The sequence below is a fragment of the Mandrillus leucophaeus genome, unplaced genomic scaffold (assembly GCF_000951045.1).
Source record: "Mandrillus leucophaeus isolate KB7577 unplaced genomic scaffold, Mleu.le_1.0 Scaffold7, whole genome shotgun sequence".
Lineage (NCBI taxonomy): Eukaryota > Metazoa > Chordata > Mammalia > Primates > Cercopithecidae > Mandrillus > Mandrillus leucophaeus.
Window position 1 is genome coordinate 4,490,783 of NW_012107585.1, and position 22,686 is coordinate 4,513,468.

The window sequence follows — 22,686 nt, forward strand, 5'->3', positions numbered from 1 at the left end:
AACAAGAAATTGTGAGCTACTTGGAAATTCATGGGAATACTTGCAGGGAGGTGCCTTCCTACCTGGGACTGGGGCTTGAGGTGTCTTATTTGGATATTAAAGTCAAGACTTCCTCCAGAAAGCTGTAGAAGATCATCTTCCAGATGGCTTGGAAATCCCAATTGTCTTAGAGAAACAAAGACAAGTTTCTACTTGCAGAATATGTTTTCTGCAAGTTACTACTTGCAGAAGTAACCTCAGGTTGTTCTGCTGAACAACACACACACACATGCACACACACACAAATACACACTCACCTTTACGTAAAAGAACATTAAGACACTGTGACAGGGTGCCGAAATAAATCACTAAGTTTGGAATTGAAAAAACAGGTTATTGGACAACCTCCACTACTAACAAATTACTACATGCCAGAGCTTGCTTCAATGTCTACATTTGTGAAACGGGATTAATAGTTCCATAAATCCAGTCTGGCCTACCTCCCAGGACACTGTGGCATGAAACATATACGAATGGAAAACATTACTCATGGAAGCAGTTGGATCCCATCCTAGGACTCCAGTAGGACTCCATATTCGCTAAGAATACTCCTGGGGCCACACTTCTTCCTCTGCTACTAGGCCAGTTGATATGATTTTGATCAGTGTCCCCACCCACATCTCATGTCAAATTAGAATCCCCACTGTTGGAGGTGGGGCCTGGTGGGAGGTGATTGGATCATGGGAGTGGTTTCTCATGATTTAACACCATCCCTTCTGGGTGCTGCATTGCATCGCAATAGTGAGTTCTCATGAGACCTGGTTGTTTAAAGGTGTGTGGCACCACCACCGACCTTGGTCCAGCTCCCACCATGTAAGACACGCACTCCCACTTTGCCTTCCACCATGAGTAAAAGCTTCCTGAGGCCTCCCCAGAAGCAGATGCTGCCAAGTTTCCTGTACAGCTTGCAGAACTGTGCGCCAATTAAACAAACCTCTTTTTATTTTTAATATGAATTACCCAGTCTCAGGTATTTCTTTATACCAGTGTGAGAACTGACTAATACACCAGACACACCAAAGTAAAAAAGAAAGGAGAGTCGAGGCAGGTTAACATTACATTTCTTGTCTTTGTTCTCGAAGATCCAAATTCACCTCTCACCTGGGCTGTGGTTTGGAGGACAGAGTAGGAATGGGATGTGGGGCCAGAGATCCCACAAGGGTACTGTAGCATGCGGTAATTCTTTAATCTAAAGAAGGACAGGAATCCATGAGGTGGTACAAATACACATTATCCAGTGGTATTTCAACCTGGAAATAATTCTTCAATAGATTGCCAGCTACCAGGTGTCAAGGGAGCCCCAAGTTTTACTCTTGCCCTGGGCCCCATAATTTGTAAATCCAGTGCTGACATTTCGGTAAAAATACCCAGAAGGAGTTTTCTGGGTGCTAGATGCAACACACAAAAAAGCGTATTAAAGATATTCCAAAAATGATGACTTTTCCAATAGGTTTTTAATGCCAAACATATGTATTACTGACTGAAATTCAAGTGTTTACCAGACTTCAAGCTTTCTCTTCAGTTACCCCAGCTGGCGTCTGACACATTCCAAAATTTTTCTTCTGCTTGATATGCCTATTTTTAATCCCTTCAGATACTTTTCTTTTTGGCAAACCGGGAGGAGAGAATGCCTGTCGCTTCACATCCTTCAGTTCATATTTTGCATAAATCAACCAGGAATTAAGCATTAAACAATCACTTCATATCTCGGTTGTCAAATATTTCACCGTTGGGGTATGTATTTACGTATCTGAAAACATGTTGGCCTCTCCGTGTTTAAGGGAGGTGGAGAATATCAAGAAACTCTTTATGATAAACTTGAGAGCAATGGTAAGAAGGAGATTATGGGACGAGATGATCAAAGGAGGTAGGAACCCCATGTAATGAGAGGAAATAATTCAGATGTCCTGACAATGTGCTATGGTTCAGTGTCAGAGCCTGACTCAAGTCTGACCTCCCCAGATTATTTTGGTCAACACTAACCTAGGTTGGTTCCCCAGGAGCAGACCCAGGGAAACACTTTGGATATGTAGTTTACTGGGAGGTTATCCAGGAAGTACCAGAAGGGGATTCGGGAAACGAGACAGGAAAAAGAAAAAAGCCAGTGTAGGGTGTTTGGGTGGAGCAGGCAGTGACCGTAGGCAGTGGTGTTTCCTATAAGTCAGTCCTGCAGGGGACCGCTGGGGCAGTGTAGACCATGCTCCAGACTTGTCCTACCCAAGGGGTGAGGAGGCAGAGTATTTATCCACTAACTCCCATTAGTCATTGCTTTATGGCTATGCCCATGGGTGTTAATTTCTTGCACTTCTAGCCTGCTCTGCTCAAAGGCAGAATGGACCCAGCGCGGTGGCTCATGCCTGTAATCCCAGCACTTTGGGAGGCCAAGGTGGGTGGATCACAAGGTCAGGAGATCGAGACCATCCTGGCTAACACAGTGAAACCCGTCTCTACCAAAAATTAGCCAGGCATGGTGGTGTGTGCCTGTGGTCCCAGCTACTCGAAAGGATGAGGCAGGAGAACCACTTGAACGCAGGAGGCAGAAGTTGCAGTGAGCCAACATGGTGCCACTGCACTCCAGCTTGGACAACACAGCAAGACTCCATCTTAAAAAAAAAAGAAAAAAAAAGGCATACCTATAGCCCTGTGGTTCCCAAACCGTGTACCAAGGTGCCCCCAGAGTGCCACAGCAAATTCACAGGAAAGGCTACAGGTATTTTTAATTTTTAAGGGAAACACGCAACATCTGTTGAATGCCATTTGAACTACTAGTGACACATAGTTCAGTGTTGAGGGCTACACTGTGCCCCTCTAAGATTTACGTGTTGAAGTTCTAACCCCTAATACCTCAGAAGGTGGCCTTATTTGGAGACAGGGTCTTTACAGATGTCATGACATCAAAACGAGGTCATGAGGTGGGCCTTCATCTGGGCTCTGCAGGGTGAGAGGTCCAGGTTCCCAAAGTGGATACACTCTTGCCAGGGGACACAGCATAGATTGTATTAACTCTTAGCTACAGCTGCCACCAGACACTTTGAACTCCTTGTGTTCAGGAACCAGCAGGTGAGAAGAGGAGTCACAATTTTGGCAAGGACAATTGATCCTGACCAGTAGTTACACAGACAGGAGCAGGAAGGAATACATATGGAACCTGAGTGATCCACTTGGGTGCCTCCTAGTAAGTACTCTCTTGATCAGGACTGGAGTCCTTAGAAGAAGAGGAGATTTGGACACAGATGGGTGCAGAGGAAAGACCATATGAAGATGCAGGGAGAAGGCTGCCATCTGCAAGCCAAGGAGAGAGGCCTGAGAAGGAACCAAGCCCACTGATACCTTGATCCCAAACTTCTACCACGGAACTATGAGAAAACAAATGCCCATTATTTAAGCCTCCTAGTCTGCAGTGCTTTGTTACGGCAGCCTGAGCTGACTAGAACACTCAGTTTCAACAGTGGATTCCATGACATTCCTTTCATGAAATATCTTTGAAAAAGCTGGATTTGGGGCAGTTGTGATAAAAAGTGAGAACTGCACAAAAGTTAACATCCTACAGAAAATGAAGGTGATGGTGTCCAAACTGAGTCCAAGGTTTGAGAAGTTTCGCAGTGGCCACCAGGTGCACGTGCCCCACTGGTAAGCAATGGCGGCTATTTAAGAAGCAAATACTGTGCTCACTTCAGCGGCACATATGCTAAAAGTGGAAGAATCAAATACAAATACTATTTTCTTTCCATTTATATGTGTTAGTGTCCACATGATTAGGATGTAAATACTAAGTTGTGCAGGCCTAAATGAGGAGAGAGAGAGACCCTCTCATATTGTTTTGTATTGTTTTATACTCAGTACTTGTTTTAAGAAAAAAACAAGGAAGTAAAACCAAAGACAGGCAGCCCAGTGCCAGGCTCAAAACCAGGCCTGGGCCTGCCTGGCCTAAACCCAGTAGTTAAAAATCAACTCATAACTTAGAAACCGATATTATTCATAGATTCCAGGCATTGTATAAAAGAACGTAGTGAAACTCCCGGCCCTGTTTTGTTTCTCTCTGACCACCAGTGCATGCAACCCCTGTCACGTACCCCTTGCTTGTTCAAATCAATCATGACCCTTTCATGTGAAATCTTTAGTGTTGTGAGCCCTTAAAAGGGACAGAAATTGTGCACTTGGGGAGCTCGGATTTTAAGGCAGTAACTTGCCGATGCTCCCAGCTGAATAAAGCCCTTCCTTCTACAACTTGGTGTCTGAGAGGTTTTGTCTGCGGCTCATTCTGCTACATAAATGGGATTCTCAACATGTTTCTTTTAGCTTAGAGGTGGCGTGAAAAAAATTACTGGGAAGTAAAGGGTACCAAGAGCCACAAAAGTTTGGGAACTTCTGCTGTAGCCAGAGAGGAAGGTCTCAGGCAAAATGGCAGCAAGGAGCTGTCCTTAGGAACTTTGAGTGTCAAGGGAGCATGGGCTGGGTTCTGACAATGTCTGCCACTATCACTGCCCCTCTATGCCCATGGAAACTCTAGGAACTAGAAACCACCTTCCCAGTGGTCATGGATCCAGCAGTATCACATACCACCCCACCCAGAAGGAGCTGGTATCACAGAGTTCTAGATCAGTCTATTGAAGCAAGAATGGGCTATCCTATAGTTTGAAGCATATGCATCAAATCAGACTTCTATACAACTTTGTGTTCCCAATGGGAACCAAGATCCAGGAACCCCAGAGATCCAGGAGCCAATAAGTGGAACCGGGAGTGGTTCCCACTGCCCTCATGCCCAATGAAGCACTGAGGGAGTGTGTCCTTTCCATTTCTGCAACTCTGGGCTGGGCAGGGTGCAAGGTCCAGGTTCCCAAAGTGGGTACACTCTTGTATTAATCCGTTAATACAGCACGGATTGTATTAACTCTTAGCTATAGCTGCCACCAGACACTTTGAACTCCTTGTGTCCAGGAACCAGCAGGTGAGAAGAGGAGTCACAATTTTGGCAAGGACAATTGACCCCGATCAGTGATTATACAGATAGGGGCAGGAAGGAACATATATGGAACCTGAGTGATCCACTTGGGTGCCTCCTAATAAGTACTCTCTTGACCAGTTTTAGCTAGGAATGGATACACGCAGCAACCCTGAGACAATGAGGAGACTAGATTTACTTAAAGGCTCAGAATTCTCAGGAGTAAAGATTTTGGTCACTCCACTAGCTAAGCCTAGACCTAGAGAGGGAAGAGCTAAGCTTGAGGGGAAATTTAGAATGTATAGTGAAGGAGGAAAAGAACAAACACCAATTTCAGACCCGATGCCAGTTGCGGTGATGGAGGCTATAGTTTGTCCCACTAATTTCCCTTTTCTAAGTTTCCTGTCAGGAAAGGATGCCCACAGGAGCCAGGAGGGAGGGACTGTTACTTGGGCATGCATTCTAAAGTGAATCTGTGCAGCAAAAAAGATGACCTGGAAGGGCCACGGAGGTCTCCAGCTCAAATGCCTCACCAAGAGAATGCTGCAGGGAGCATAGTTGACTGACAGATGCTGCATCTTTGAATCTACTGTGTACATCCCACACCCAGCTGTTTCTAGTTAATCACTGAGCAGAATAAGGGTCCTAAAACCAGGACTTTCCTGCACAATGGGAGATTCATCCACTGGACAACTTTGGCTCAGGGTCTCCCTGTCAGCCTGGCTGAGACTTTCTCAGAACTGTGTCTCAGTGCATGGCTTTTCCTACCCAATCTTTTCTTCCTTCTCCTCTTCAACAGACTCTCCTTATGTACTCCTACTTCCTTCCCCCTTATCCTTCACAACCATTTTCTTCTATAAATCCCTAGCACATCTAATCTCATTCTGGCATCTTCTTGGAGGATCCCAATTAACACCTTATATACTGTTTCATTTGTGTGTGTGTGTGTGTGTGTGTGTGAGAGAGAGAGAGAGAGAGAGAGAGAGAGAGACAGATTCTTCTCCACCCAGCTAGAGCTAGATTGGGAGATGCCATAAGACCAAAGAGCTTTTCTCACTAACTGTATTTGGCCCCCCAAAGCACTAAATCATTCTAGAAAATATTTTTGTTCACATGATTAAAAAAACAAGAGCTAGCATTTATTGAGCATTTATTACGTGCCAACTGTACTAAATGTTTTATGTACATGATATCATTTTCACGAATGTACTATTATCTTCATTCTATAATGAGAAAACCAAAGCTTTGGGCAGATAAGTTACTTGGTTAAAATCACACAACTGGTAAGTGGCTGAGTTGGGATTTAGACACTGACTCAACTAGTACTCTATATAGTCTCTCAGTCTCTGTTTGGAAAGCCTTAAATATCATCTAGTCTAACACCCCCAAGTGATCAAAAATCCAAGAAGCCATACAGCATTTAGTTGAACACCTCTAGTGGTGGGTAGTTCGTTCCCTCTTTAAGGAATATACCCCTTCCTAGACAGAGAAGGGAAATGTATTATTTTGCTTCATCCTCCTGGTAGCAAGTATAAAACAGGCTTAACCATTCACCACACATGAGTTTTATACACGTGAAAAAATTGAAGCTTGGAGAAGTGAACTTGACCCAGGTCTTACTGGCAGCAAATGGCAGAGCCAGGAATTGAACGCATGTCTTTTCAGTTCTACAGCCCTTCCTATTTCCAGTTCTTACATGGCTCTGACAGGTGAGTATAATAACAACAACAAAAGAAATAAGGGCTAATATTTATTGAGCACTTCCTCTGCACTAGGCATTGTGCTTTGCAGGAATTATCCCATTTGCTTTTCATCACAGTCCTGTAAGAATTATCATTGAAGCTGCTCAGTGACTAATTCTGTTGGACTCCAGAGGTCACACCTTTTTAAATTATGTTCTGCTGTGTAGCATTTCTTCCTATTGAACCCAAACTTCCTCCTATTCTTTGAGCTAATGCAGAACTAGTTGAGTTCCTCTTTGCCAAGCCTGTTCTACAAAAGCATATGAAGACAGCTTTTGTCTGTTCTACTCAGGGCTGAACATTTCCCATCCTGCCTTGTTTTCTCATCCCCTCATCCCCAGCCCTATCTCCCAAACATGATTCCCTTTATCTGCTTCATTCTGAAAGTATCTGCCGATTGCTTAATGCTGCCCACAAAGGAAGCCAGAGAACCAAAACTTCCTGTGAAAGGGAAGGTCAGGGTCAGTCTTTAGTCAATGGTGAGAAAATAATGACTTTCAGGCATCAGCATCTAGAGCTACATGGCTAGGTATTTTGCATTCTGTAGAGTGTCATCTTGCAGTAGATGCCTTCTACAGAGAAGATGGGCTGGGCACCATGGCTCACGCCTGTAATCCCAGCAGATCACTTGAGTTCAGGAGTTTGAGACCAGCCTGGCCAACATGATGAAACCCTGTCTCTACTAAAAATACAAAAATTAGCCTGGCGTGAATTCCAGCCACTCAGGAGGCTGATGCAGGAGAATTGCTTGAACCTGGGAGGCGGAGGTTGCAGTGAGCTGAGATCACACCACTGCACTCCAGCCTGGGCAACACAGCAAGACTCTGCCTCAAAAAACAAAAAAAAAGAAAAAAGAAAAAGAAGGAAAGAAAAAAAAAGAAACAGAGAAGATGCAGCCATAATGATAGCATAATCCCCAGTAGCTCAAGGTTGAGGGATAAAACATTAATCAGATAGATACAGTGTGAAACAATGCCAAGGATAAGGCATTCAAATCCAAACATACGAAATAAATCTGCTGCAGGCTGGGAACCTACCCCATAGGGTTATTGGAAGGATTAAATGAGTTAATGTATGCAAAGTGCTTAGTACAGTACCTAGCATAGAGCAAGTGATCAATAAATATCAGTTAGTATTAACATCTGCTGTGAAATGAACCCAGCACGGTGAGAACGCCTGATTTTTCCTAGGGAAATGATGTCAGGGAATAATAATAGTACCACTTAGCTAGGACTCCCCACGGGCTCAGCCTTCATATGCATCATCCACTTCAATTCTTAATAACCTGTGGCAAAGCTATTATCCCCATTTTAAAGACATAGAACCCAAACTCAGCAAAGTTAGGCGTCTAAGTGGTTAAAAGCTTGCTCTTTAGACTCAAACAGTTCTGGCTTTGAATTTCAGTTGCAGCACACATATGACTTTAAACTTGTCATTTAATGTCTCTGTACCTCAGTTGCTTAGGCTGTGAAATGGGGTAATAAAACGCCTTCTTTAAAGAGGTGCTGTATGGATTGAGTCAATATGTGACACTTAGAACAGTGTCTAGCACATCCTAAGCACTCAATAAATGTCATATGCACACATGCCCCCACACACAAATACGTATATACTTACACATATATACATGTCTATATATGTGTATTTACATATGTATGTGTGTGCATATATCTATACCTATATACAGCTGTCCCTATTCTTCACTCCCACAATACCGTATGATACTTCCCCAGCACATCATAGATCATCCTGCCTTATAACCATGTTTCTTGTCTTTTGCTCCCCATCCCAAACATACATACTATAGATTGTGAGATTCTTGAGGGCGAGTCTTACTTTTTTTAATTTTATTTTTACTTTATTTTATGTTATTTTAGCAAAGAGTCAATAAATCTTTGCGAAATAAATGGAATAACAATATTTCATTTTATGAAATGAAGGGCTTTGAAGGATGAGCAGGAGTTTGCCAGGTGGAAAAAGGGAGAAACAGGCCTCTCAGGTTAAGAATTGCAGGGCTACAGGCCACCCACTCCAAGGCACAAAAAATTACTAGTGGGTTAGCAACAGGACAGAGCAGTTTGAAAGGAAGGAGTCGCTTGTAGTTAGGCAGAGAGAAAGGGTATGGTCCTCAGGCCTGAAAAGAGAAACCAATTTGTTTAAAGGACGCTGCTCTGAGCCGGCGTCCCAGCAACCTGGGAGAGTTCACGATCCCCACGACACCGCCCCCACCAATTCCAGCCAATGAGGAAGCCCTCCTCCGCGTCCCGTAGCCAAGCAACCGCGTGCCCCCCTCCCCCGCCCCGCGGTTAGCAGTTGCCGACTTTCCCCGCAGTGCGATAAACCCCTCTTTGGGGCCGTCTTAGTTCTCGACCACTCTTGGAGGATGGGGATCTGGGAGCCCTTCCACGGGACCCCTCTCACACTTTGTCACTGGAATTTTTTTTTTTTTTTAGTTCGTATTTTATTTTGCTTATAGAAGAGAAAGATATCCCTTCCGAAGAGGGGGAAGCTTACAGAAGTTTGTAACCTTTCAAAAAGTAAATAATTGCAGGCTCACCTGATTCTGCCCTACCCGGACTTCCTCATCCCGTCTGCGGAAGACCCAGGTGCTTTCTCATTACTCCTCAAGGAAACCGCTTTGGAATTCCTGTAACTGGGACTTGGGGATCAGGGAGAAGTTGCCGAAACCTCTCATACCAGTGACTACTGAAGTAGAAGATTCTGGAAAAATCCTTGCCTTGGGGGCACAGGCTGAAGCCTGAAGGATTTTTAAGATGACCAAGGTTCCAGCCACCAAGAAACTTCGGAGTTCCCCCAACGCGGGGGCTGTCCGGCCCTTTTATGCCTCGGAGAACCTAAGGCAGGTAAGTCTTCCCTCTCGCCGAAACCAATCATATTTTAGAGGACAAGTGAAATAGGAATTAGCCTCGAGACCAACAAGGGACAGGGGGAGAAAGGAGAGTCATGGTTGGTGTAATTAAATTGTCGAGACACATCCCTGTTGCTATCAATGGTCGGTTTCTCTCAAAGAATGAAAACCCGAACCAGAGCAGTGAGCTGGGCCATCCTATTAGCCAGTAATTCCAAAATGATGGAATAAATCAGCAGTGACACTGTAGAACATCAGAAAAAAATTAAGATGAATTGTAGGTTTGCTGTTCGCAGAACTTACTCTCAGAGATCTGCCGGCCTCCGGAAACAGGTGTATCCCCTCTCTCTATGGAGAGCTTGCAGAGGGTCAACTTTTGGGGTTCGAAGGCTAGGTTTGCCATTCACCAGCTGTGTGACTTTAGACAGGTTAACTGCTTCGCGTCTCTGAGACTTTATTTCCTTGTGTCTATGAAATTAGAACAGCAACATCAGCTAGGCAGAAGCAATGTGAGGACTAAATGGAATAAGCTATGAAAACTGTCCACTGTGATGTTAACGCTGGATAATGTGTTTATGGGACATGAAACGGTGTTGTTGATTTGAAAAACAAAGAAAAATCGATATGTGCTGAATGACTGAGGTTAATAGTTCCTGTTTTTAAATAACCATTAATGGGTAAGCACAACTGTAAGTGTGCATTTGTTATTGTACCCTCAAACCCCACTTTGCATGGATTGGCCAAGGTCAGCAATGCTGGTCCACTCTGGTGCATCCACAAGGCACACTTGTGGCTCACAGTCACGCCCCAGGAAGGAGGGCCTGGCGGGCGGTCAGTCCATGAAGGAGAGCTTAAAACTCACAGGGCTCTCCATGTGGTCCAAAATATTCCCAAGCTGCTCTTCTCTAAGGCTCAACCTATCTCTGTGCACTCCTCATTACTCAGCCCTCTTAGCAAGACCACTATGCAAGATACAACCTTTTTCCATCTCCTTTCATCTCAAAATACCACACAGAAGGATGTTCAATCTAGAGCAGCCCCCTCTGGGGCTGAACTTTCCAGCATAGCAGTGGGGGAATGAATGAGGGAAAGAATGAAGAGGGAAATGAACACTTCAATAGAGAGGGTGAGCATCAGAGCAGGAGCAGCAGACACAATCACCCTGGGTTTGGATGTGCCTCTTCGCAGCCCTGTGGCCTTGGGCAAGTTGCAGAACTTCTCTGCTTCAGTGCTGCCATCTGCAAAACGGAAATATCATAGAGCTTCCTCATCGCATTGCTGTGAGCATTAAATGAGTTAATGTACGCCAAAAGCTATGAGCACAGTTCCTGACATATAGTAAGCACACTTTAGGTTTTAGTTATATTGTTATTTCATTTATTTAGTAAAGATTTATTGAACCCCTGTTAGGTGCTAAACACTTGCTCTAGTTAAAAATGAGACTCGCTTTCAAGAATCTCACAATCTATAGTGTATATGCTTGGGAAGGGGAGTAAAAGAGATAAGAAACATTGTTATAATGCAGGTTGATTAATGATGTGTTGAGGAAGTATCAGAGGGTGTTGTGGGAGCCAAGAAAAGGGACAGCTAATTTAGATTCACGCGTGCATGTGTGTGTATTTTTGTGTGTGTGTATTTTTGTGTGTGTGTCTGCATGTTGGATTTTGGGAAGAAACGAGCCATTGCACTCAAATAAATGCAATAGAAGTTTTCATCCTACCATAGAGAGATGTAGAGAGTGGAGGAAGATATAGAAGTTGAAATGATCATCTCTTTCATGGGAGGAGGGTAGTGGGACTCAGGGAGGTCAAGTGATGGGAAGAAGGCTTCCAGGGAACTGTTGGATAGACCAAGACTTCCGGCCTAAAAGCTTCACTGAAATCCTTCTGCACCGCTCTCTACTTTCTAGGAAATAATGAAGATGCCAGGGGGTTCCTAGCTCACTTTCAAAAGATCGTGCCTTTAGGAATTTCAAGGTTTTAGAGCTATAGTAAAGCATTAGTTAAACTAATCTAGGGTCACTAGAAAGTGACAAGCCACAAGGAAATATGTAGAGATCAGGATTGATGTCTGGGGTAAACTAAACGAGTAATAATTGCAGTCACGATCATGATAATGATGATATTTGGCACGTATTGAGTATGCATGCATCATGTGCCACGTATTGAACTCAAAAAACTCTTAAGTGTGATATTTTCAGAACCTTCTACAATCCTTCAGGCTATGAACTGTTACCTCCTCATGAGATGGCAACACTGAGGCTCAGAGAGGACAGGTCCCTTATCCAAGGACACTCAACGGGCAAGGAACAGAACTGGGGTTTAAATTTGGGTCTGTCTGGCTCTGAGCGCAAGCTCTCTCCATCTCACCATTCTAGTCAAGCTGTGATAAATGGTTGTTCTGTTCAATGTGCCCAGCACCACAGGGGCTACAAAAATAAGGTATAAGACACAATCATTGGCTTCAAATAGCTTCCAGGTTTGTTTGGAGGAGGAAAGGGAATGACACCTAAAAATAGCATCACAAAATGCCAGGCGGCCGGTAAGTGTCCAGTGAGGAAGAATATGAGGAGTGGCCTCTCCTGGAGGAAGGTGTGGCCACACTGGCTGCGTGGTAATATTAAGAGTCCCCTGCATGCTAGTATAATGAATGACTTCGGAAAAAACGTCAAAAGGGTCTCGAAGCCCTCTGAACTGGCCGTTTTCCTTTCTCACAGGGTTGGAAGTTGCTGTATCCTAATGAATATTCCACTGGCAACTGCTTTGTACAGGATCTTCATGATTTCTTTTTTTTAACTGAGGGAATATAAATAACATATGCAAATCCTCGGTTTGAAAGTCTTTTGTTAAAGAAGCCGTCTAGCTTGCCCGTATGTTGGGCCCCCTAATCTGCTTAGGGAGTCTCTTTTCCCTTTGTTTCCCAAGGAAGCAGAAGTCTAATGGGATCAGACATGGGGGAGGGGAGAAGCAGATTGTATATAGGATTACCACGGACCCATGATTTCTGCCTTGGAAAAGGCTGAAAAAGAGAAGTGCTTAGAACATTCCCCTTTATGTTCTAGAATGAGAACTCAAAAGCAGCATTTGACAAAAACTGTAAAGGTTTGCAATCCTTTATACAAGCTCCATCTCTTAGAGCCTGAACTTCCTACCTTGTTGTCATTAAAAACCCAGAGAGAAAAGAAGCATCCCTAATTTGGGCAGATCCTGAAACTTCCAGGAACCATTCTGGGTGCCTTGCTCATATCCTAGCTTTTAGTTATTAAAGGAGCAGATTCTGCCAGGCGCAGGGGCTCATGCCTATTATCTCAACAATTTGGGGGGCCAAGGCAGGAGGATCACTTGAGCCCAGGAGTTTGAGACCAGCCTGGGTACTATAGTGAGACCCCATCTCCACAAAAAAAAAAAAACAAAAAAACAAAAAAAACAAAAAAAAACACTAGCCAAGTGTGGTACCATATGCCTATGGTCCCAGCTTCTTGGGAGGCTGAGGCAGGAGGCTTGCTTGAGCCCAGGAGGTCAAGGCTGCAGTGAGCTGTGATTGTGCCACTATACTCTAGCCAGGGTGACAGAGCGAGATCCTGTCTCAGTACATCAATCAACCAATAAAAGAGCATATTCTTCAGCAAACTCTGTGGGCTCAAACCCCAACACTGCCACTTACTAGGTTGTGTGACCTTGGGCTACTCACTTCCTCTCTGTGCCTCAGTTTGCTGCTCTGTGAAACAAGTGTATCACATTTTATCTAATCCAAGAAGCCTTCCATTTCCAGATGCATCACCATTTTCTTGTGCTGCTAAAAAAGAAAACTCAACAAATTAAACTATCACCTGTTTCAATTATGTGTCCCAGTTTCAGAGGTATTAAAATGCAGAAAGAAAAGGTGCATCTCAGAATAGATGAAATACATGTAAAAATGCTTCCTCGTCAAAGGGGTGTTGTGGGAATTAGAGGAGTTAATGTGGGTAATGCTGTTAGAACAGAGCCTGGTATAAAGTAAATACCATTAAATGGTAGCCACCATTATGGCGTTGTTTAATCCTTTCAACAACTCTATAATAGAGGTATTGTTAATAAGCTTTAGTTCCTAGGTAGACTGGGGCTTGAAGATCCCCAGGGTCTAGTTCTCTGCTGAGAGGTAAGTTGACAGGTACCTGAAGAAGGGGACAAACCAGGCAGAATCCCAAGTATGGAAAAGATCTGGGCCTGACAGTCTCCATCCTTCCTGCTACCCCACCCCCCGCCCCCCACCACCAAATGATGAGGATGGATGTCTCCAGAGACAGTCTTGGAAGCCCAGTCCAGCATACACCCAGCTGGGCTGCCTGGAGTCAGAAAAGGAGAACCAACATATTTGAGAAACATTTTCCCCAACAAGAGAAACCTGGACTCCCAGCACAATATGTTTCCACCGCAAACATAAAACGATTTTCCTCCTTGTCCAAATAGAAGAAATTGTGACCTGAAGAGATAAATGCTGGGCTGTGGTGAGTCGTTGGTTTCTGTTAAAGGTGACATCAGTGCTCAGTGATCTCTCTGGCCTCTAATCACTGGGACCACGCCCCCTGCGTGGAATCACTGATTACCCTGAAAAAATAAAACAAAATGAAATATCTAACAACAACTTGAGATTCAGTTCTAAAGCATCTCAGCTGGCTGTACCTCCATTGTTATATCGTTCATGACTTAAGCCAGGAAAAGAACAATGAGGGAGAAGAGACTCTTTTCTCTTTCCGAGGGGTTCTTCTAGCTCCGTTGCTACTGCATGAGATAAATTGCAGAATTCATGCTTTTTGTTTAGGTGGTTTGTTTGGGTTTTTTTGTTTTGTTTTGTTATTTTTGTGGCCTAATGCTTTGGACAGGCAATGCTTGCCTTAGCGAATCTTGCTGTGTCTAATTGCATGGCCATGTGACAGTCGGCTCCTTTCCGTGATAAATCAGGATGCAGGGAAGGAGTGTGTTCATTACCTCCTGACATGGGAAAAGCGATTGACACTCTTCATGCTGTACAAAATGAAGCAGGCTATATGTCCCATCTGCAAAGAGGCAGCTGCTCTGCAGGGAGAGGGGAGGATGGGAGAGGAGTGAAGAAATGATCCAAGAGTCTCATTGATGGGATAATAAGCTTTGTAATTAGTTAGAAGCTCTGCCTTTGAAGTCAGGCAAAGGTGGGTTCAAATCCTCTTTTTGACACTCCAGTGTGAGTTTCTGGTAAATGGGGTTGAAGAACAATAAGATCTATGGCATAGATGTTTTGGAAGGATGAAATAAAATAACGCATGTGAAATACTGAGCACAATACCCAGTTAGCCTCCAGTAAGTGGTGACAGTGGTCATTATTGTTACTTGTGCTCCTCTCCCTTCTCTGATTGGACATGAGTGCTACCATGACTGTTTTGAAGATATGCCCAACTGAGAAATGAAGTCTAGAGGAACCTGAGTATTAACTTTAAAGTCACATAGTGAGGTCCATCATTAATGAGGCCAGGCCCCAGCTTAAGGGTAGAAGGGAAGAAGCAGGTCCAAAGATATTTTTAGAGTTGGTATGAGAATATGTTTGCATGAGAGATGCAATGTGTTAGTTGTGGAGAAGGGGGTGCTCCTGAGCATGGTTTGAGTCCCTTGGATTTATTTACCTCTCAGCTCAGTCCCATTATTCATGTTTTAATCCCATAGAGAGCCAAAGGGTAGGGAGGAAAAAGGAAAAGGAAAACACCATCAGTTAGGGCTGTTTTTGGCTGCAAGTAAGAGAAAAACTGAAAAGCAGTGAAGTAAACAAATAGGAAGTTATTTTTCTCGTGTGAGAAGTCTGGAGGTGGATAGCTGCTGGCATTGGCTCGAGAGCTCACCAGCGTCAGGCTGCCAAGGCCTTTTCCCTCGTGGTCACACAATGACTGTCCCAGGTCCAGGCATCGCATCCATATTCCAGCAGAAAGAGGAAAAAGTAGAGAGGAAAAGCTATGTTTGTCCCTTTTATGAGGCAAATAGAAGCTTTCCAAGAATCTTCCTGACCTTTTTTCTCTATTTCTAATTTTCCAGAACAGCATCGCCTCTCTTTTCTAGCGATAAGAATGGCTGGGAAAGTTTGCATCTAACATGAGTATAGAAAGCAGGGGCTAGGAAGCGATGGTGATATCGAAGATGAGTACTGGATTGACTATTCAGCAGTGACTTGCACAAATGATTTCACAAAAACTCAAATAATAGGGATCCCAAGCCATGCATTGACAGAGGGTAACCCAAAAAAGAGAGTCATCCCTATCCCCTACCCTACACAACAACTGCTTAGGAATCTCAAGGGCACTTGTCCATAGTAGTACCCATCAAAGAGCTGCAGGGGTGAGGGAAAAAGTAGAGTTCCCCCAGTGGGAACATTTATTCACTCAACTAACATGTACTGAGTTCCAAGTATGTGCCAAGTATGGTTATAGGTGGTGGGGACACAGAAGTGAATAAAGAAAATCAAATGAGACACTCTGGACACTCTGAAAAATGTAGGGAGAATAACGCGAGCATGGATCTAAACAAATGGAATGTGTGCCATCTTTATTCCTGTGACCCCCATCTGTTTCCACTGTTTGGCGAGGCTTAAGGAAATTCTGGTTAGATAAGCCTTTGCACAACTGTGGAAAGAAACTTATTCTTGACTTCCTTTCAACATCTCCACAGCTTCCAAAGACTCAGCCATCAGCTGTTACATTCAAAAGCTGCAAAAATTCATATGGGGTTCAGTGGCAAATAGCACTTCCATAAAATCTGACAGAAGCCAATTAAACCTTTCTTGGACTGAATAAACCAACATATTTTTTCTCAGAGATATTTCTGACAGCTAAATTCAAAATCATAATCATCATAATGGGATACCTTCTATCATGAGATGGTGGCATTTTCCCTTCCAAATTCCTGTTTTCAAACTCTGCTGAGAAAATTTCTTGCGGGGCTCAATTTTGATCTAATGTATTTCTGCCTAAATTGGAATTTATGCAATCGGTAGTTTTATTTAATAACTTGAAAATTAGCCGCGTCTGGCAATCGGCTTTCAAGCCTGGAAATGCCTCGGGGTTTCTGGATTTCACAAAGTGGGGAGATTATGCAACTGGGACAGATTCTGGGATAGGTCCAGCATTGTCAGGGGTTTCGTGGTGGGCTGTAGATCAGGGGCAGAATGGACAGAGATTATCCCCCCATTGCAGCCTGGTACATGATCAGGGTCATCTTTTGAGGTATATATTGAGCACCTCCCATGTGACAGATGTTTTGAGGGCGCTAAAATGCAGCAGACTTGTGGTCTTCTCCCAAGGAACCCACAGTGCTGTTGGAAAGAACATTTATAAATAACTATGAATCAAGACGGTGCATAATAACTACCAAAAGAAAGGCAAACTATATATATATGAGTTTGAGGTAGAAACAAGTTCTATCATGGAAAGTCAGGTGCAGTGAAGCCATCTGAATCTTGAATGTTGGCTGGATATAGACTTCGGGTGGTACTAGACACTGAGCCAAACCTAGAACTCATTTTCTAATACATCAGGGAGGAAGGGAGGGGGGCGTATTACCATCCTTCTGCAAAAGCCAAGTTCTTTCTTGGTATCCTGTCTGACAAAATGTTCCCTCACAGAGCTCCAGCAGATCACTCTTTTCACACTCTCCCTCTCCATACACAAAGTTACCCAAGTTTCTGTCCCAAAGGGTTGTCAAATTAGGGAGGACTTTGCCCCATGAACTCCCACTAAAGCTTTAAATAATTGGAAATATCTAGTGTGTTACTTCTCTCCAGGCTTTGCGTTTCAGCAGTTTCTCAAATTTGGCACTGTTGAACATTTGAGGCCAGATAGGCTATCCCTTGCATTGCAGGGTGTGAAGCAGCATTCCTGGCCTCTCCCTATTAGATGACAGTCACAGCCTCCCCATGGTGACAACCAAAATCATCTCAGTATTGCCAAATGTCCTCAGGGGGCAAGACCATTCACAGTTGAGAATCACCAGCAGAAGGATACTAAAGTCTTGACTACCCTTGCCCAGTCGAATGCCTATCTGACGGTAAAACCTTCCCCATCTAAATAAATGATCCCGTCATGTACCCAGTTGTTCAAGTAGAAACCCAAGCTTCATCTATGACCTCTGCCTCTTCATCACCCCATGTGTCCAATTAACTGCCACAGGGTGGGTGTTCAGTGGATGCTGCCTCCTTCCCCAAGGTTACTACCTGGTCCATAGCACCATTATTTATTGCCAGGACCATCCCATTGGCCCCATAACCATACTTTTTACCTTCCATCTGACCCATTGTCTTTTAATGCAAGTGTGATACTGTCATTCCCCTTGTTAAAACAATTCAATGACCGTCTATTGTCCTCACAATGAAGATGAGTATCTTTAACGAAGTTTAAAAGTCTCTGCATGATCTGGCCAGTGGCAGGTTCTTCAGCCTCATCTTTCATCACTTGGTCACCATTAAGGAGTCACACTAGTTTTGGAATTTCTGCCTGATATCTTCCTCCTCCTCTTAGAACATTCTCTCTCTCTGTCTCTCTTTCTCTCTCTCTCTCTCTCTCTCTCTCTCTCACACACACACACACACACACACACACACACACACACACACAATCTCTCCTACATCTTTCAGTGTCAGCTTAAATGTCATTTCTTTTGAGAAGACTTCCCTGGCCACCACCTCCCAATCCAAGTCACATGCTTCTTTTGCACCATAAAATTCATCTTTGTAATACTACCTTCCCTAGGAAACTATAAGCTCCTCCAGAGCAAGAAACGTGGGTAGCTTTTTTGTTGTTACCACCTTGGTATCCCACAGGACCTGCCACATGGTAGATGTACAACTAAGACTTGGATGAGTAGGATCTTTCTAGTGCTCTCTTGTCTCATAAGCAGCCATTAATTACATAACATTAAAGCCAAACCAACCCTGCTTAAGACAGAAAAAGGAAGCTGGGCACAGTGGCTCACACCTGTAATGCTAGCACTTTGGGAAGCCGAGGCAGGCAGATTATGAGGCCAGGAGTTCGAGACCAGCCTGATCAACATGCTGAAACCCCATCTTTACTAAAAATACAAAAATTAGCCAGGCATGGTGGCATGAACCTGTAATCCCAGCTTCTCAGGAGGCTGAGGCAGGAGAATCACTTGAACCCGGGAGGTGGAGGCTGCAGTGAGCCCAGATTGTACCACTGTACTCCAGCCTGGGTGATGGAGTGAGACTCTATCTAAAAAAAAAAAGAGAGAGAGAGAGAGAAAAAAAATGGAGCCTGCAGTTTAGATGGGACATAGAGAGGGAATAACTGGAGCTACCTCTCAAGACCTCCCCTCAAACAGTCAAATTCTTATTGGTTTTTCATGGCAATACCTTTCCAGATATTTGCATGGTGGTGGAGCAGGCATAGCCCTTACCTAGAATTAAGAGACCTGGTTCCCAGCTCTCTCACTATCTGGCTGTATGACTTTGTGTTTTGTTGTTTTTGTTTGTTTGTTTGTTTTGAGACAGTCTCACTCTGTCACGCTGGCTGGCGTGAAGTGGCACGATCTCAGTTCAATTCAATCTCCATCCCCCAGGTTCAAGGGATTCTCTTTTCTCAGCCTCCCAAATAGTTGGGATTACAGGCACACGCCACCATACCTAGCTGATTTTGGGGTTTTTTTGTATTTTTAGTAGACACGGGGTTTTGCCATATTGCCCAGGCTGGTCCTGAACTCCTTGGCTCAAAAGATCTACCCACCTCGGCCTCCCAAAGTGCTGGGATTACAGGCGTGAGCCACTGCACCTGGTCTGGCTGTATGACTTTGGACAAATCACTTAACCTCTTTGATTTCTTTGTCTTCATCTGAAGAAGCAGGGAATCTTAACCTGGAAATTGCTAGGCTCCCTTGATGGCACATGAAAAAAAAAAATGACTACCACTTACTGAGCATCTATTTTGTACCAATTGCTTTGCATATATTATTAAAATGAACTCTTCAATCCAGTGTGGCAGGTGCTATCATGACATCTAATCTCTACTTGTAGAGATGGGGAAACTGAGGCTTGAAGAAGTTTTGCAACCTTCCCAGAGACATCAGAGAAGCAGGTGGTGGAGTTAGGATTTGAATCCAGGACCAAATAACTACAGAAAGCCTGTGCTCTTAAGATGAGCCTGGTAGGTCGCAGTAAGAAGGGGCAAGTATATCTCTAAAAGGGGCAGCTATTGGTGCAATTTTGAAAGAATATATTTTAAAAGTCTCTGGAAGAAAGGGGGAAGCGCCAATTTTAGCTGTAGGCAATGCAAACAAAAATGTGACTGTGCCCGTGACCACAGACAAGGATATTTGCATTTTCTTGAGCTTTTCCTAAAATATGCTAGCAGGTTTCTGCCAGAAAAAAACACAGCTAAGGATGAGAAAAAGAGGGGAAAAAAACCTGCGTGTGGCTTAGACTCATCTTTCTTTCTTTCTTTCTTTCTTTCTTTCTTTCTTTCTTTCTTTCTTTCTTTCTTTCTTTCTTTTTCCTTTTTTCTTTCTTTCTTTCTTTATTTATTTATTTTGAGACGGAGTCTTACTCTGTCGCCGAGGCTGGAGTGCAATGGCGCGATCTAGGCTCACTGCAGCCTCTGCCTCCTGGGTTCAAGTGATTCTTCTGCCTCAGCCTCCTGAGTAGCTGGGGTTACAGGCACACCCCCCCATGCCCAGCTAATTTTTGTATTTTTAGTAGAGATGGGGTTTCACCACGTTGGTCAAGATGGTGTCGAACTCCTGACCTTGTGATCCACCCACCTCGGCCTCTCAAAGTGCTGGGATTACAGGCATAAGCCACCATGCCCGGCCTAGACTCATCTTTCTAAATAATGTTCATTTCAATGAAGATTTATAAGCCATTTCTAATTAGAGTCACCTTTCTAAGAAAGGCATATTTTGATCCTCGGTCAATATACTGCCAAGACCTGCTAGATAAAACGGAGAGAAAGACAGGCCCAACCAGCGAGAGACGAGGCTCTGGGGTATGTGTGGCTGAAATGCTGATACTTGTAAACAGCTTAATTGGGTTGAATAATTTGAGTAAATATCAAGTTAAATGGATTCACTTTGAATCCAAGCTCTGACCCACTGAAATTTTTATTTTCTCCAAAACAAATTCTGTATCATAATTGCCTGTTTATTTTTCTTATCTCACCACTAGACTTGTAGCTCCTTGAGGAAAGTGACCACGTGTTTCTCATGATTCTATCCTAGCGCCTTGCACAGGGGCTGGTACTGGCAAGATGTTCAATATTCTCTAGTCTCTCTTCTCAGGACCAAGGATAGTTCCACACAGTGAGGCAACACATTCCTTAGGCAACTGGAAATTCCATTTGGGCAAGGCCCACGTATGTTTTATTACTATATTCCCAGTACATGCTGGGTGCCCCATAAATATGAATACCATTCTAATACTTGCTATGTAACCTTGGGCAAGTTACTCTCTGTGCCTCAGTTTCCCTCTCCTCCATACAAAAATAATAACAGTTTCTACCTCATCGAGTTGTTGGGAGGATCAGGGATAGCCCCAGGCAGGTAGTAAGTGCTCACAAAATGTTATCTCTTAATACTCTCACTTCAAAATCAAAGCCAATGGCTCCCAAATATCAAGAATTAAAACATTTAAATACTGACATTTCCAGAGATGACAATTCTTATGCTGATCATTTTTATGCATTCAGGAAAAGGCAGCCAAAACGTTAACATGACTAAAATGTTTCACTTCTAAGAGCCCTTGAAGAAAATGCCCAAAAGGCAATTAGCACATGACTGTCGCCTGTGTTGCTATTACTTATTAGCTGATCTCATCCTCTGCTAATCAAACTGCTTCTTTGATATTTTTAGACCTCTTAAAAGAGGCTCCTCAAAACTCAGGAAGCAATGCTTGTTGGCAGGTACCAAGGAATTTGAGACACCATGAATACAGCATTCTCATAGGGAATTTGAGAATGGTGAGAGCATTCTGCAGGGTCTTTTAGAATGCGAGTAAGCAGTTTGGATGCTTCTTTAACCCTAACTAGCCTCCTCACCTTTTCACTTCCCGCCCCAACCAGCAAACAGCCCTCCCAGTCCCCTTTTCCTTGCGTTCTATGGCTCAGGATTTAAATTGCCCCAGGAAAAGCACAGTTCTTGAATTTCCTTCACTAAACAGACAGACTCTAGCCAGAACTGATTGAGTTAGCACCTGGATCATGGGCTCATTCTGGGTTTTGAGTTCCAATTCTGATGTTGTTTGCCTGCTCTATGACCTTACACTTTTCACTTCTCTGATGCTGAAGGCTCTCACCTGTAATTGAATCTCGTGAAGATTCAAGATAATGTTCGTAAGGACTGAGTCCAAAATAATAGCTAAGGTTGATTTGTGATTGACATTTTTCAGTGCTCTTGATGTTTTATGTACATCCCAACCATTCCCATGTTCTGGTGTATGTAATGCCAAATTGGCTCTTTTGTCCAGAAAAAGATGGCATAGTATTCAGAAAAGAAATCTCCTGATGAATCATCATTCTCTCAAGGTCGTCCTGGAGGTGTGTTTTTGTATTCTCCATGAGGTTAAAAACGACGTCAATGTTTTAAGAATAAGTAATTGGTACATTATATAGCCATGATTATGATAATGGAAGCAACTGATGTTATTGGCTGTGTACTTAATTGTGTGTCTTGTGACATGCAAACCCCTTATGTGAGTTATGCAATTCCATGCACTGTACAGTGCTAAGGGGCAGGCATTATTAATTCCATTTTACAGATGAGGAAACCTGTCAACAAGGGTCATACAGCTGCTGATTAGTGGACCATCCATCATTTTTAACCATTATGCTGTATTTCTCAACAAGGTAAACTCGACTTTTCCCTGGGGGTGGGTGGGTTGAGAGAAAATATGCCCCCACTCTCAAAAGAAGAGCAGAAGGAAGGATAATCACCCACTTTGAAAAGCTTTGGGGGATAGATAAAACCTTGACTGCATCTTACAACTGTTCACTTCTGGCTTCTCCTCACCCACCAAGGCCAAGGTCCAGGGTGTGTTGAGACACAGTCTCTCTCTGTTGCCCAGGCTGGAGTGCAGTGGTGCAATCTGGGCTCAATGCA

At 43.7% G+C, this 22,686-nt stretch overlaps 1 protein-coding gene across 1 annotated transcript in view; it reads left to right on the plus strand.

Moving 5' to 3' along the window:
• The first annotated feature begins 9,034 nt into the window (after nucleotides 1–9,034).
• Nucleotides 9,035–22,686, plus strand: part of CCDC60 (coiled-coil domain containing 60) — a 205,499-nt gene continuing 191,847 nt past the window's right edge. Inside the window, exon 1 of the mRNA XM_011964410.1 lies at nucleotides 9,035–9,587. Coding sequence (XP_011819800.1) covers nucleotides 9,498–9,587 — 90 coding nt within the window. The 5' untranslated portion in view covers nucleotides 9,035–9,497. The remainder of the gene's footprint in view (nucleotides 9,588–22,686) is intronic.